At 46.9% G+C, this 17139-nt stretch overlaps 2 protein-coding genes across 2 annotated transcripts in view; both read right to left on the bottom strand.

Moving 5' to 3' along the window:
- The window catches only part of rusc2 (RUN and SH3 domain containing 2), a gene marked incomplete at both ends in the record, with an annotated part of 29125 nt that extends 14008 nt beyond the window's left edge, over nt 1–15117 (bottom strand). Inside the window, 8 exons of the mRNA XM_080738738.1 lie at nt 413–592; nt 7203–7413; nt 8381–8791; nt 10661–11431; nt 11939–12255; nt 13033–13306; nt 13793–13945; nt 14896–15117. Coding sequence (XP_080594864.1) covers nt 413–592; nt 7203–7413; nt 8381–8791; nt 10661–11431; nt 11939–12255; nt 13033–13306; nt 13793–13945; nt 14896–15117 — 2539 coding nt within the window. The remainder of the gene's footprint in view (nt 1–412; nt 593–7202; nt 7414–8380; nt 8792–10660; nt 11432–11938; nt 12256–13032; nt 13307–13792; nt 13946–14895) is intronic.
- Nucleotides 15118–15238: 121 nt separating this feature from the next.
- LOC308295687 (caspase a-like) overlaps nt 15239–17139 on the bottom strand; it is a gene marked incomplete at both ends in the record, with an annotated part of 30802 nt that continues 28901 nt past the window's right edge. The window contains one exon of the mRNA XM_080738737.1: nt 15239–15328. Coding sequence (XP_080594863.1) covers nt 15239–15328 — 90 coding nt within the window. The remainder of the gene's footprint in view (nt 15329–17139) is intronic.

The following is a 17139-nucleotide window of genomic DNA, read 5'->3' as shown; positions in this document are numbered from 1 at the left end:
ATCTACAAGCTCACAGCGCGGAACCGAGTGCCGCGCTGCAAGCTTGTAGATCTGCTATTTTTGAAAAAGAAATTGATTACATTTGTAACTCAAATATTTGCTTCTGGGGGGTCCCTGGAACAACATATTTTGAGATGGGGGTTCGTGGCCAAATACATATAATTTTGGGGGTCCTTGACATGACATTTTTTTTATGAATCTATCATGGTTAAAATGGAGTTTGAAGTTACGATGGGTGTGTATGGCGAGGGGCCCTGGATGGGGAGGGCCTGATAACATTTACAACAAATATTGAATCAAGCAAATTAAAATCTGTTCAGGGTGTTCATAAAAGCCTGATTAGATGATAAAATGACCAAAAGTTGTTTTGAGTGTGAAATATCCCTTTAATGTAATGTTTTGCCATGCCTACCTGAGGCAGTGTGGCCTGCGAACAGGGGCGGCAGCTGGGGGGCTTTGGGTTGGAGGGGGGGCTTGGTGGAGGCAAACTGGTGGTGGAAGGTGAAGGGCTGGATGGGCAGGGTGGTGGGCCGCTGGTCCTTACTGTAGCGGAACACCGTCTGAGCGCCGTCTGACGAGCTGGACAGACCACCTGTTGAGAGAGAATCATAATGAATTGCATTTTTATAGCGCTTTTCCAAGTGCTCAAAGCGCTTTACAATGGTTCATCCATTCAATCATATTGGGAAGTGGAGCGGCAAACTGTCGACGCCAGCGTCCTCACTTCCCACTTTCACACACCAATGGTGGCAGGCTAGCACCGACCGACTCATTGGAGGCAATGTGGGGTTCAGTGTCTTGCCCAAGGACACTTCAACATGTGGAGCCGGGATTTGAAACGCAGACCCACGGATCATTAGACGATTGCTCTACCTCCTGAACCATAGCCGCCCCACAGCCGGGAAAAGAAAGAGAGACAGAGGCAGAGAGAGAAGAGACAGAAAGGGAGAGACAGACAGAGAAAGAGACACAGACAGAAAGAGAGAGAAGAGACAGAGAGAGAGAGAGAGGACAGACAGACAGACAGACAGACAGACAGTATAAGAGAAAGACAAACATAACGGGTTAACACTTCCGGTTCGCACTCCTTGTTGTCTGAACATCACTGTGAACAGAACGACACGTGGGAGGATAAAGCCACGTGAAAACTAACTAAGATACCAAAACAGCCAAGTCATGACTGAGAAAGGCCTTATCACACACAGCCATGCTCCTGCTAGCTTCTGCTAGCCACACACGCACACGCACATGCACGCACGCACACACACACGCAGAGCAGACCTCAAGACACTGCGTCAGCCCTGGAAAACAGTAGAACCATACTTTGTTCTGCAGCTCTTCTCTGTCACTGAACCAGTATGTGTGTGTGAGTGTGTTTGTTTGTTTACAGCAGGCGCAAGCGCATGTACCTCGGTGTAGGCACTGCTGTGTGAGTGACAGGAGCGTGTGTGTGTGTGTGTGTGTGTGTGTGAGTGTGTGTAACGTCGGGGACACATTGCTCAAGCTTGTTGTTCTCGCATGTATCTCTCTCTCTCTCTCTCTCTCTCTCTCTCTCTCTCCAGCCCCATCCAACCGGCACACGGTGCAGTGATAGATTTCAGCCACACCGGGCAGCATTGAGCCGCTGTGGCACAGACTCCACACGCCCAACTCTGACAGCTTACATCAGCAAGGGAAAAACACCAGCTCACTCTCTCGCTCTCTCTCTCTCTCTCCCTCCCTTCCTCACTCAATTTATTAACATGACATGCTACTTCCAGTTCATGCTGCACAGATGCTTTGCATGTTGGAACATCATGTTTGTACATTACTACTATAAATGCTGTTTCATAACATCACATCGTTGCCTTTCTCCAGAATTTCTGGGATATTTGACATCCTTTGTATGTACAGTATATAATTGCGACCATAGGTCGCAAGTTTACTATGAGAACCGTCACAGCTTGTCCATGTCCGTGTAGACGTGTACACATTTTTACGGTCTATGGGTTTGCCGCTCTGACATCATACTCTGATGTCACTGTGATGTCTGGCACATCTTGTCCACGTATCCGTGTACCTCTGAAGGTCACGCCTGACACTGTGGTTCCCCTGACACATCGCTGTGACATCACAGGCGATATCACAGGTGACATCACCTATGTAAAAGTCCATACATGGGTATTCCCCAGAATCCCTTTTATGCCCATATATGAAGATCTCTGATTTCATCGATATATATCACTGGCCAGATGGCCAAGACATGGCCCATATCTGTGTGGCTGGTTCAGATAGGGATATCTATGTATGGGCATAAAATATATTTTATGTTGTGATGTCATGGGAACCACTCGATAGGGATCTCTATGTATGGGCATAACATATATTTTATGTTGTGATGTCATGGGAACCACTCTAACAGTATCTCTTTTATGCCTATACATGTGCCGCGGGTTTGAGTCCCAATCCCGACAACATTTGCTGCGTGTCACTCCCCGTCAGTCTCCCCCTGTTTCGTTCTAGGTTAATATATCTCAGCCTTTTCTCTGTGATTGAATCCATCCCTATTCTCTCCCTCTCCCTCTCCCTCTCTCTCTCTCTCTCCCTCTCCTATTTCATGGCGGTATTGATTAGCCAGCTAAGGGTTTCGCCAGTGGCTCATCGCGTCACATTAGCATCATTAGCCTGCAGCGAGCCTTCTGAAGGGCTTCAGACAGAGCAGTGGTTCTCAAAGCTTGGTCCGGGTGACCCCCGGGGTTCCCTGACGGGGTTTCAGGGGGGTCCCCCAGCAAAATTAGCTAATATAGGATCTATTTGAAAATAGCCGATCTACAAGCTTACAACATGTCGCCATGCACTTGTAGGTTAGCTACTATTTTCAGGTGCGTAGCGTTGTTCCGGCGTCCAATTAGTCAGACGACTAAACCTATTCCTAAACCTAACCTTAGCCCTAAACCTAACCCTAAATCGGACTAATGGATGTCAGATTATCAAAGTTTTGCCACTATTTTCATCAAATCTCGAACAATCTGGAACATTTTTAAAGCACAACACAAATCTTGCATAATGTTTTCAGATGGAGGAGGGGGTCCACGGCAAAATAATGTGGGGGTCTCTGACATGGAAAGAGGTTAGAGAGATTAGAGGGCTGGTTATTAGAGCTACTATTTATTCAAATCTCTGACAATGTGGAATATTTTTAAAACATTTTAACAACAAAGATCTTGCATAGTGTTTTCAGATGGAGGAGGGAGGGGGTCCACGGCCAAATAATGTGGGGGTCTCTGACATGAAAAGAGGTTAGAGAGATTAGAGGGTTGCCTCCTATAGCTGTTTGCTGCAGTGAAATAGCAGCTGACTGAAGAGAGGCTGAATAAATAATAAATGCTTTGCTACTGTATGACAGACAGCAGGGCATTATGAATCACCACACACTGTGCGTGGGTTTAACAGCACACCAAAGACTCTACTCCATATGGCTACGGTTCTCAAAGTGCAGTCCGGGGACCCACAGGGGGTCCTTGAATGGGTTCAAGGGGCCAGGGGGTCTTCTGCTAAATTGTTGGTAGGAACCAAAATTGACCTCTGCAGGTCTGTAACTCTAAAGGGGAGCACACACCGGCTGCGGACGCCGGCGCACAGACTATCTTCACCACGCGGCAACGCCTGGAAAATAGAACAGTGGTGCAACGGTCTTTAACAGGGGGTCCGGGACCCCCTATGTGGGCCACAGAGTTACTGCAGGGGGTCCTCCAAATCTTTGTTTGGTGTAGAGGGAAAAAAAGAGCAGACTAAGTACAGAGTGAAAGGTCAAGTTTATGACGGTTCAAGTGGTTAAATATCTGAAAACACAAATTGACATGAATCCAAAATACACAGATGATTGTGCTGTCAAACAATGAAACTAGATGGAATCTATGAAAAGGTTGTGGGGGTCCCTGCTTCATCTCTCTCAACTAAGGGGTCCTTGGCCTGAAAATGTTGAAGACCCCTGCAGCGGTGTATCGGAGCGGCCGACAAGGCAGTCAGACGCGCGCCTGCGTGCCGATGTGGGTATGTTCTTTGAAAATAATGGGGGTGGCTGTTTTGAAGTGCCCGTGCGCAGCCGGTGTGTGTACGCTAGGGGTGTAACGATACATTTTAATAGCGATTCGATACATATCACGATACATGGTTGGCGATACGATACATGGACGATATTGGTTCATTCATGGTGATACGATACGATTCGATTCAATGATTTAAAATCGATATAGTAACTATTTAGCAAAGAAATTAAATCTGTGTGAAAGGTGTGGATAGTGCAGGTTTTTAAGGGAAACATATATTATTATGGATATAAATAAGTAAACACAGTGATTATCTGCCAAATACATGGTCATTGTATATTGACAAACCTGCACCTTGTCATGAACCCAGAGATTACACACATTTGTCGATAGACCAGTGTAGCTATATGGAAAGGAAAAGTAATTAAACCCCTCCTTTTAAAATGTTCTTCTTAAAAATGCTAAATACAATGCACAAGCAGGTAGTATCGATACAATCGATTCTTTGCACTCCGATTCGATACGATACAAAATAAAACGATACGATTCGATTTTATCCGTTTTCATTTCGATATACTTCGATTTTTTAAGTTAAAAACGATATTTCGATACAGTTACTATATCGTTACACCCCTAGTGTACGCCCTTAAGAGTGTACACATGGAACCAGACGTGACCTGAAGTACAGTATATCAAACTGGGTATCCTTGAAATGAAAGCATTTGAGAATCATAGGCATACAGTATGGATTATGTGTGTCAAGGCGTGCCATTTTCAAGGCTTTTTCACCCGTTAGGACCCCTCTCTCTCTCTGCGTGTGTGTGTGTGTGTGTGTGTGTGTGTGTGTGTGTGTGTGTGTGTGTGTGTGTGTGTGTGTGTGTGTGTGTGTGCGCGCGTGTGTGTGCGTGTGTGTGTGTGTGTGTGTGTTTGTAAATTATACAACGATTCTGCTCCCTGACTCCACAGCGAACACACGCATAAATGGGCGTAGAATCCCTTCACTCACATGAACCCTACAGTAGCAGCGTCCCCTATTTGAGGTGAAGAGATTTGGTGTAGAGCAGGGGCCTTCAACGTTTTCAGGCCAAGGACCCCTTAGTTGAGAGAGAGATGGAGCAGGGACCCCCACAACCTTCTCATAGATTCCATATAGTTTCATCGTTTGACATCACAATCATCAGTGTATTTTGGATTCATGTCAATCTGTGTTTTCAGATATTTAACCACTTGAGCCGTCAATACTTAATGACGGCGCTGCGAGGCGTTGTGAGCTTGTAGATCTGCTATTTTTTAGCTTAAGTTCTCCAAATATGGACACTAGGGTTCAAGCGGTTCATATACATCGCTTGAACCCTAGTGTCTATATTTGGAGAATTTAAAAAAATCACACAACAATTTGGAAGACCCCCTGTAGTAACTCTGAGGACCCCCTAGGGGTCCCGGACCCCATGTTGAAGACTCCTGGTGTAAAGGGAAAGAAGGATGGGACCAAGTAGAGATGGGACAAAGACTGGCACTGTTCTCATTGGGAACAGCTGGGACATTTGAGGACATTCCAATCCTCTCTGTCCCGCCAGTTCTCATTCCAGTGGAATCCCAAGCACTTCCTGTGTGTGTGTGTGTGTGTGTGTGTGTGTGTGTGTGTGTGTGTGTGTGTGTGTGTGTGTGTGTGTGTGTGTGTGTGTGTGTGTGTGTTAGTTACACATGTGTTTATGTAAGCAGAGTAAGTCTACATGCCTGACAGGCCAGTGAAGGCCGTGCTTCATAAGGTGATGAATAACAGACATACTGTATGTCGTCGCTGTAGGGAAGATACCTTGCATCTCCATATATAATTGCGACCTATGGACGCAAGTTTACTATGAAAACCGTCTCATCTTGTCCACGTATCTGTGTATCTCTGAAGGTCACGCCTGACACTGTGGTTCCCCTGACACATCACTGTGATGGCCCATATCTGTGTGGCTGGTTCAGATAGGGATCTCCATGTATGGGCATAAAAGGGATTGTATGTTGTGATGTCATGGGAACCACTCTAACAGAATCCCTTTTAAGCCTGTATATGGAGATCCCTGATGTCATCAATATGACATATCTAACAGGACTTAATATGGGAATGCCCATATATGGAGGAAGACAGCCCATATCTGTGTGGCTGGTTCAGACAGGGATCTCCATGTATGGGCATAACAGGGATGTACCATATACATGGATCTCCATATATGGGTACAAAGGGGTCACCATATATGGGTAACTGGTCCGATATACATCACTGGCCAGATCACCCTGAGGCGTCTTACTAGTACTAGTAAGACCAGGGATCTCCATATACGCAATAATGCGACGCACTGTGAGCTTGTAGATCAGTATGGGACATAGATGTAATATATAAATAGAGGGCGGACGGCCCCGCCTCCAGCTATTCATTTCAATCCAAGTTGCTCAGTGGCGTTTGAAGCCCCCAGAAGACTGTCGGAAGTAGTAGAATTTGCAACGAAAAGGAGGACAATTTTGCAGAAGTGTTGAACACCAAGCAGCATTAGGGCAGTGGTTCTCAACCTGAGGGTCGGGACCCCCAGAGGGGTCCTCAAATTATTTTGGGGGGGACCTCTAAAATGACAAATTAAACATCGGCCAAATTGTCAAATATTAGAGGCAGAAATTGTGAAAATAGCAGATCTACATGCTCACATGCAGATCGTCTATTTTCACAATATAACCGTGTTATACAAAATGTAATGCCTCAACTTTTAGTGCTCGTCAGGTTGGGGGGGGTCCCCAGTTAAAATATGATTATTTTGGGGGTCGCGGCCTGAAAATGTTGAGAACCACTGCATTAGGGTACTCAGTAGCATTAGCATTAGCATTCGCATGCGCAATAGTGTTTAACTCATAGAGTTATAATAAGAATAGAGAGGACACCAGATAACCAGATAAACCCCAATTCCTGAACGAGCACTAGAATGCGTGTTCGTCGTTAGAAGCCCCAACTGCAGTACCTCAAACAGCCACCATGTCCATGGCGCTTCAGAGCTTCCCCTAGGTTCTGGGGGCTTGGTTTAACTGCACTCCCAGGTTTGACCACCAGGCTAAGGCTGCTTCAACGTTCTACGGTGGTTCTGGGGGCTTGCTATGGGAACCGACTCTAGATGTGATGTCATGTATGGTCGGTACCTTCAGTCCTGGCCCGTTCCTCTCGGGTCCTCAGCGGGTGTCGCTCGGCGCTGCCCTGGCTGTAGCAGCGGGTGAAGGGCACCGGGGACAGTCCGCCCAGGACGTCCCCCGTCTGGACGCCCCCGTGCTGCTGCTCCGGGACGGGAGAGAAGTCGCCAGAGGAGAGAGAGTGTGCCGAGTGCATGGATGAGAAAGGATCACCGCCCGCCGCCTTTAAAAAAAAACAGAGGGTAAAAGATCGTTATAAACACTGGATATTCAAATGGATGTGAGGACAAACGGTACCTCTGTCATAATCTGGCATTTCCTATAAACAATAAATGTGTTTTATAAATCAGTGGTTCTCAACCGGGGTCCTTGAGGGGGTTCCAGGTGGTCCCCAGCTAAAGGACTGGTAACCAAATAGACCCACATAGATCTCTAACTCTTGAGAGCGTAAAATGGACCCTTACTGGTCACAGGACTTCACAAGAAGTCTACACAATTAAAGAATGTAGAAGAATTGTTATTCTTATCCACGTGTGCTCCATGGTACCACCACATCAATACAGCATGGCATTGTGTATCATCCAACTGTAACAGGTTTTTTGTCAGAACCTCATCAAATGGTGGTCCTTGGCGAATAAACAATGAACCTTGATGTGAAAAAGGTTGAGAATACCCTGATCTAGACAACAATATCAGTTATTTATTCTTTTCCATATTTTTAATGAGTGAATCACTGGTCTAGATATGATCTAGAATATACTTTTTGGTTACCACCGCGCTCTGACTCAACTGGTGCGGTGTCCCTTTAGGTCAACATGTATTCATTGGAGGATGGATCGCAAACAGTGGCAAGAGTTGTCTTTTCTTTCTTTATTATTGCATGGATGAGAAACAAACGTTTCGGCTATCAGCCCCTGTGCTAGATATGATCTAGCACAGGGGCGTCAAGGGGGGGGGGGGGGGGGGGGGGACTGAGTTACTAGGGCCCAAGGTGGAGGGGCCTTAATTTTTCTATTTAAAAATAGCAGATCTACAAGCTTGCAGCTTGCTGTGAGCTTGTAGATCCGGTATTTTTCAATAGTTAAAGCACAAAATGTGAGTGAATCCTTGTACCCAGGGCCCAGAATTAGGTGCAACACCCCTGCTCTAGCAATGTAAACATCACGGTCGTCCCTTCTCCGTTTCCCTACCTTCAGCGACGGCGACGCCCCGCTCCCTCCTCCTCCGTTCCTCCTCTTGCTCCGGGCGATCTCGGCGAAGGAGGTGACGCGGGGTGGTGGGGGTTGAGCGGCCGCCAGGAGGGGGGAGGCGAGGCCCTCCCCTTCGCCCCCCTCGCTGAGCCTGACGGGGCAGCTGAGCATGCGCTCCAGCGAGCCCAGGCGGGCGGGCGGGTACTCGTCCAGGCTGCGGTCGTAGCTGCGGGAGCGCGGCGGCCGTCCCGCCAAGGACGAGGAGGCCCCGACCACGGCCCGGCCAACCACGGGAGGGGAGATGTTGACGTACACCTGGCCCTCCATGACGGCGTCGTCGCCACCGCGTTTTTTCTTGTTTTCCTCCTCCTCCTCTTCCTCCTCTTCTTCTTCTTCGTCATCCTCCTCTCTCTGAACGGACAGAATTGTGTTACCGTTACTACATGTCCTGTTCATGTTATGGTCACCACAATAGTTTCTTTAAAAATGTATGTACATTTTTCAACATGATGGAAACAATCATGACAATTATGCTAAAATAATAGTCATTATCTCAATTAAGTACACGATAAATATAATTGCGACCATCAGGTCGCAAGTTACTATGAAAACCTCCACCAGTTGTCTGTCAGTCTGTCCGTCAGGTCACGTCACACCACATTTTTGTCCCTACTCTTATCTCCGGCACCGTTGCCCCTATCCATGCCAAACCTTGCACACACACACAATCCTTGGCTGGCAAACCACAACCTTCGCCCCTGATTTCTCACATGCCCCTCTTCTAGCGCCACCATGAGGTTGTGTATGCGACCTGACAGTCGTTATCTCCCGATTAGAGAGTCTTACTGGTAATAGTTAAACGGCACGGTTCACTTAATTCTTGCAGCGGACAAGAGCCATATATACTCTCTCTTGTTTACTAGGACTAGTAAAGCAATAGTGTTGTGGTTTAGTGCGCAATGAATTAAAGCTAAAATCCCTACGTTATGTGTCTACGGATGGGGAGAGGTAAATGACCAAACTACAACAAAGGTGTCTGTGAATCTATTGTCCAATCCACCGCACAGTCTGCTTTCAAATAACGTTACTGACATTGTCAACCAGTAATGTAGATGCCCTGCGGTCCCTACCCGACACCAGGATCTAAATTCTAAAGTTACCTCCAACCACTGCATATGTACCAACTATAATGTATTGGTTAAAAATGTATTAAATAACTTCCGGATTGTAATTTCAAAGACGTAGTAATGATGTGAGGTTTCTCAAGGCGTATATATTTACTATGTATGCACCATCTGTTATTATGGTATTCTATAGCTTTACATCATGGCTAAAATAATCCTTAGACATGGAGTTCTCAGATAACGCCAGACAGTATGAGTTAGCTCCTTTAAATAGAGACACCCTACTACACACAGATGCTTGTGGCATGCAGGCATGCGCGCACATGAACACACACACACACGCACGCACGCACGCACGCACGCACGCACGCACGACACACACACATTGAATAACATTTGTAAACAAGGACACATCACAAGTCACTACCAACATGAAGCCAACTGTTCAGTGTTCATATAATTGGGGAACCTCTTTTGGTTCTAATACTGTAGCACCTCTCTTAATCTGGAGTGTTGCGTGCTTTCTGCTTTATTGCAGTCATTTCGCTCAGACATCTTATAATGAGCATTAGTGAGGACCAATTATTAGCTCTGGTCCAGAGCATCAGCTGCATTGACAGGCGGCTGGCTAAAAGACTAGACCAAGATTTCTCTACCCCTACGAGGGCTCAACTTCAGTCAAAATAAACAAAACCACTTCGCTACTCATCTAACCAAAGGTAGTTTTGCGTTGATGAAAGTATATTCTCCGCAGTGGGAAACCTCTCAGTACCCCACCCACTCTGTAAAATACATTATTTTTGTCATAAAATAAAATGCACCCACCTCGTGCCGGGAGCGAGCCACCGCAGACACAACCCGAAAATAAGCGGCGGTCGAGTTGGATGCATTTCATTTCATGACAAAAATAATGTATTTTACAGAGTGGGTGGGATGCTGAGAGGTTTCCCACCGCAGAGAATAGACTTTCAACAACGCAAAACTACCTTTGGTTAGGTGAGTAGCAAAGTAGTTTAGTTTATTTTGACTTAAGTTGAGCCCTCGTAGGGGTAGAGAAATCCGCCTGTCAGTGCAGCTGACGCGCTGGACCAGAGCTAACCAATTATATGACGATAAGTTCCAGTGCAAGGCAACAAATGTACAAGTCTCCACTTGCCTTGGACGTTTCTGCAGCTCCCTCCTCCTCCTCCTCCTCCTCCACCCTGTCGCCCTCGTCGTCGGGCCACCGCCGGAACAGGTAGTACTCGCTGGGCTGGGTGGCGGTGGGGGTGGGGCTGTTCTTGCTGTGCTCCTCGGAGCAGCTGGTGACCGAGGAGCCCACGGGGCTCGGCGACGACTGCGAGGACAGGTCGCAGGTCACCAGCTTGTAGTAGTTCTGCGTGGCCACCACCAGCCGCGCCTGGCTCTGCAGGCAGGAGGCCAGGTCGCCCGAGGAGCCGCCGCCTCCCTCCGAGGAGGAGTGCTGCGGCGGGTGGTAGGAGTTGCAGTTGGCGTCTAGCAGGTCCAGCGCCCCCTGGTGCTCGGCGGAGCAGGAGCAGGTGGAGGAGGTGGACGGGAGCGGCTCGCGGAGCACGGCGGGAAAAGGGTTACGGAGCAAGGAGGACTGCAGTGGCAAGGACGGAGGAGGGGGTTCGGTGGGGGAGGTGTGGAGGTCCAGATAGAAGGCCTCTCCACCTCCGGTCGACTCTCTGCAACCCAGAGTGTCGGAGACGGAGGAGGTGCAGGAGTGGTCCGTGGAGCTGTTGAGGTTGGTTGGTGCGGGCCCAGGGCCCGTGGCCAGCGGGGGCTTCTCGGCAGGCGGCGTGGCGTTGTTCATCTTGTTGTAGATGGCGCTGAAGTTGACCAGCACGCCATCCGAGCTGTTGCAGGACGAGTCGCTGCCGTAGCCGTAGCCCTGGCCGCACTCAGAGAAGGGCTCGGGGAAGGCCTGGGGGAAGGAGAGAGATCACTCAATGCTAGCTACATAACGTCACTGTCGAGCAGAAACCTTGTAACATCGTATCTCAAATTTGTACGTTTCTCATACAAGGCAGTCGCAAAAAAGTAGTGAAAACAGCAGATCTACAAGCACACAACGCCTCGAAGTGAGAGGCGTTGTGTGCTTGTAGATCGGCTGTTTTCTCTAGTTTAAATCATTTTTAAAATACAAATACAAAACGAACAGGTTTTGGACATATAAGGTTTCCACCCGACAACACAACAAAGTGTCTCACCGTTATCTTGCCATAACGCTAATACTTATAGACAGTACTACTTATCAATGTAATGCCAAACAAACAAAGTGACCCCTATCAAATAAAGTGTCCATAACAAATGCTACACAAGGGTCTCGTCATTGCACAAGTAATAATAATACACTACTTAATAGTGCAGAGCCAAACAAAAGTGCTCCATTGGTCAGTGCAGAAAGCATGAGAAAGTGACATGTGCTCACAGCAAAGTGCTCTTGGGGGTTGTAGTTCTGGGAGAGGCCGCAGCAGGAGCAGCGGTGGTGGGCGGACCGGGACGAGGACCGGGATGAGGACGAGCCCGTCTTGCTGCTCCGGCCGCACCTCATCAGGTGATCCTCCTCTTCCTCCTCCTCTTCGTCCTCGTCGCCCCAGTCATGCTCCCCGCAGTCCATGGACATGTTGGAGCCGCTGCTCCCGTGGCGCCGCTGGCCGCCGCTCAGCCCCAGGAGGTCCAGCTCCTCCAGGTGAGCAGAGAGGTCGGACGCCACCATGGCCCTCAGGGACTCCCGGCTGCCTCCTCCTAGAGGGGGGGGGGGGCGATATGGTGATAAATATCGTAAGGGGCGTCACAAGGGGGGGGGGGGGGGGGGGGGAGTGGGACTGAGTTACTATAGCCCAAGGTGGAGGGGCCATAGCTATTGAAAAATAGCAGATATACAAGCTTGTAGATCTGCTATTTTTGAAAAGTCTTTGAATAGCCTAAGTATTTTTAAGCGGACATTTGTAACTCAATACATATCATGTTGGGGGTCCTTCACATGAAAAAGTTTGAGCACCACTGACATAGAAACATAGAAACATTTCAAAATAACCTTAGAAGGATTTGAAATATTCAAAATAGCAGATCTAGAAGCTCGCAGCGCTGCATAATGCGTTGTGAAAATAACGGGTAATAATGCGTTCCCAGCCTAAATGGGTTGACACGATACAGCGTCTCCATGATATATGCCTTTTCAAAATCCTGTTGAATTGTTAATACAGAGATTCATTGCGGAATCCATTTAAACCTTCATTTGGGTCTAAGTCAGTAGTTCTCAAATTTTAAAATGTCACAGTCTCTCCTAACTCATTTGTACACTGTCAGAGTTACATAAATTTAGACCTCCCAAAAAGAACCTAGAAGGTTCCTGGACCCCACTTTGAGGACCACTGGTCTAGATGGTCTGTTACTCCTTTTTCTTTTAGTTTGTGTTACCTTGCAGGTGGTTGTACTGTTAAGTAACTTGAAAAATAACAATGAAAACCAACATATCAAAATATTGTGATATTGCATTTTTTCCATATGGCCCACCCCTACCTCCTCCCCCCACGGAGCCCCAGGAGGTCCTCCCCGCCGAGCTCTGCAAGAGGAACGGCTGCATGCCGGCGGCGAAGCCCAGGTCGTGCAGGTGGAAAGGCGCTGTCCCCACGCCGTCGAGGGCCGAGTCGGTCTCGCCGTGGAGGTGGAAGGAGGAGTCCTCGAAGTACCCGCTGAGGTTGTCCCCGTCGTCCTCCTCTTCCTCCTCGTCCTCCTCTTCCTCCTCTGCGTTGAGCAGGAAGGGGTTGCGACGCAGCGGGTTTCTGTTCCTGGTCTTTATTTATATGGTTATTTGACAGGTAAAAAATAAAAAAACAATGTATCAATTTATAAAAAAAACATGAAACCGTTGCATTGTATATACCGGTAGCAGTGGTTCTCAAACGTTTAAATTTCAAGGTCTCCCACTCTCCCCTTAACTCTGACAGTGTACAAATGATTTGGTTCCATTTGCACACTGTCAGAGTTACAGACTTGTATGGGCCAATTTAGACACCCCTAAAGAAACCCACAGAGTCCCTGGAATCCACTTTGAGAACCGCTGGAATATAGGGTTTATAGCCGAGGCTAATTTGCGCCCCCAGTCCCTGGTTAGGCCTTTCTATACAAATATCTACCTAAAACAATATAACAAAAAAAAGGTACAAACTCAATAACATTCCTAAACTACAGTCAGAAAGCAGTGAGTGAGTCAACGTTCTAGAATGTGCCTAACATATTAGCGTTCGCAGCTTTGGTTTGATTTGAACCAGTATTTCACCTTGGCCCGGGGCAGCGTGTGAGCCGTCATCATCATCAGCTGGTCCTCCGAGTTGCTGGAGGCGAAGGACGAGTCGTCGCTCGCCATGCTGCCGCCGCCTCCTCTGGCGTTTTTCCTGGTGCTGCCGCGGGAGGACAAGGACCCACTGGTGGTCTGTGTCAGAATCAGAATAACAACTTTATTGTCACATTAGAGATTTAACAGGTGTAAAGAAGTGGGCTTTTTTTTGTGCAAGCTCCATCATTCATTGTCAAAAAGAAAGAAATCTAAGATATGTACATTTGTACATATTGTACAGCAGTGGTTCTCAACCTGTGGTCCGGGGACCACCAGTGGTCCATGAGGGGGTTCCAGGTGGTCCCCAGCGAATTGGACCGAAATGGACCCTTAACTCTTGAGAGCGTATGGGTCCATTTGGTTTCATTAAATCATTGTTAAAACATGTGCATTACTTAATTTACAAGAAGTCTACACAATTAGAGAATGTAGAAGAATTGTTGTTTTGATCGACGTTTTGCCTGTCATCTCTCCTATGGTACCAACATCAATACAGCACGGAATTGTGGACAAAATCTTATCCAACGGTAACAAAATATTCTACGTTTTGTGTTTGAGAGGATAAAGCAAATGGTGGTCCGTTGAATGCAGAATATACAGTATAATGGACCTTGATGTGAAAAAGGGTTGAAAACCATCGCTGCACAGCATGAAAAAGTAGCAGGAATGTATGTGAGGAAAAAAAAAGTAGCAGTAACATGCTGTATGTACCTGTACCTGTGCCTGTCACAATTGTCTAATCGCAACTATTCAACATATTCGTAATTATTTTGTCATAATCGTCATAATCGTTTCCATGTTGAAAAATGTTCATATATTTTCAAAAATTGTGGAAATAGCAGATCTACAAGCTCACAACGATTGTAGATCGGCTATTTTCAATGTTCTTTTTGAAGTATAAAGTTGTCAAATATGTCAGTCATTTCTTTGTATATTTAGGTTACGTGTCACATCTGCCATGTGCAACTTTAAACCCTACAAGCCAAAAAGAAATGTAATTGTAGAACAACAAAAACACAATTAATTGTCATGTAAGAAAGCCATACCTGTATCAGGCTGCTGAAGACCAGGGCCTCCCTCTGCAGGACGTCCCTCTCGGGGAGGGAGGTGGTGCGACTCAGGCCCAGGTTCTCTGGCGGGCTGAAGGGGTTGCCCCTCTTCATGGAGCCCCCGCACCCGCCCTGCCTGCCCCCGGACACCTGGCAGTGCACCAGGGGGATGTGGTGCACGATCAGGGTCTCGCCGGACAACTTGGGGCTGCCGTCCATTCTTCTTTCGGGGTGACGGATTTGGACTGGATCGGAAGGGTTGAAAAGGTACAGAGAGGGCACGGGGAGAGTGTTTGGGGAAAGAGGTACAGGACAGGTATGTTGTTGTTGTTGGTTGTCTTCAGATACTAGGTCCTGCTACGCCCAGGGCTGCGATGCCGCCTGGGATTTGGAAGGAGAGGAAGTCCACACCGTGGTCCGAGTGATACATCTGGAGGAGAGAGAAAGAGAGGTCAGATGTTAACCCATTTAGACCTGGAACGCAGATTCTAGATCCATGTTGATCACATGACTGTAGAGATACTGTCTACCAATTTGCATGATTTGTGGACAGACGGAGAGACGGCCACAAGGACAGGGAGTCAGGGACGAAAACATACTCTCCTGGCGGAGACAAATATGAACCCTTGAACCCTGTAAAAAAACTAAATCGTCCTTTAAGTTTCTACACAGCCTTCTCCTCAATTTACCAAAAAACACTCCTATGTGGACTTCATGTGACCAGTCTGTGACATCAGTTGTCTGTGACATATCTACGACATATGACTCCAAATGATGACAAGCTTTCAGCCCAATCAGAGCCCCAGAGACTTCCATTATAGAATTAAAGTTGAATATTAGGTATACAACATTATGTGAACATCCTGTGACCTACTGGAAGTGTGCGAGACACACACATGCACGCACACAAACACGCACGCACGCAGGCACGCACGCAGGCACGCACGCAGGCATGCATGCACGCACGCACATACTCTCTCTCTCTTATAGACAGCTATCCTCCTGCAAGGCCAGGGAGTAAAAATGGCTTGTAGATTTGCTAGTGCCTATAATGACAGAACAAAATAGTGACACCAGGGTGAAAGTTGTTAAAGGAGTAGTTCTCCCCCAAAATGCCTTTTTTCTATTGATTACTCATGCCATGGAGACTTGAGTTCAATAATATTTTTTTTTTGTTTTTTGTTACATTCCTAAGACAATACGTTGCATAAATGTACCCCATTGATTCCGGATGGGGACCCAAATACATTTGGGATTCAATGGGGGTACATTTACTATAATCCATTTTTCGTCTTAGGAATGCATCAAATACTAAAAAAAAATATTGAACTCAAGTCTCCATGCCATGAGTAATCAATAGAAAAAAAGTCATTTTGGGGGTGAACTACTCCTTTAAGGGAGACAGAGAGACAAGTAACAAAATTATAGAACAAAGCTCTATAATTCATTAGAAGTACAGAGTTGTGAGAAAAATTAAATTAAATAATTTGCCAGGGTGAAAGTGGTTGTTATCCGTTCATTGTATCACTATAAGCCAAGTTAACGTGGCTTGGAAGTTTCAGACAAAACAATGACAACTGGCTGGATACATTTAGCTCCAGCGAGAAGTAGCAGGGCTGCATGAGTCAGCACTCAGCACCAAAGGAACACGAGCCTAGTCATTACAGTTGTAATTACAGTAGTACTGTAATTACTACTTACACTAGCTCCATAGCCTCAGTGATGCTTCCATCCCTCCTTCTCTCTCTGTTCAAATTCACCAAAAATAAAATATTCAACTAAAGAAACAAGACCCTTTCTGTGTGTGTGTGTGTGTGTGTGTGTGTGTGTGTGTGTGTGTGTGTGTGTGTGTGTGTGTGTGTGTGTGTGTGTGTGTGTGTGTGTGTGTGTGTGTGTGTGTGTCAGAGCTTTTCCTCTAGGCAGAGACGAGGGGAGAGTCACAGGAGGACTCACGTCTGCTATATTATATCGATAGTGCAGCGAAGGAGGGATGAAACCGTTTCAAATATTCAGAATCAATATGCCGCCGTGCCGCCTATCGAAACATTTATATTTATGACAACACTCTAACCCCGATTGATTCGCAGATTAGAACCGAGTAACCACAATGGCCAATGTAAAAGTAATACACCCCTCCACTATACTACTGACAGCCCGACATTTTATTCTAATTTACCTTCCTCCTCTATTCTTACGCTGTTTATTCTATGCTTTATGTTTGCACAGAAGCACACCCTTCAT

The sequence above is a fragment of the Nannobrachium achirus genome (genome assembly GCF_963921795.1).
Source record: "Nannobrachium achirus genome assembly, chromosome: 12".
In the NCBI taxonomy this organism is placed as follows: domain Eukaryota; kingdom Metazoa; phylum Chordata; class Actinopteri; order Myctophiformes; family Myctophidae; genus Nannobrachium; species Nannobrachium achirus.
Note: the sequence above shows the minus strand (reverse complement) of the source record. Positions and strands in the feature narration are given on the sequence as shown.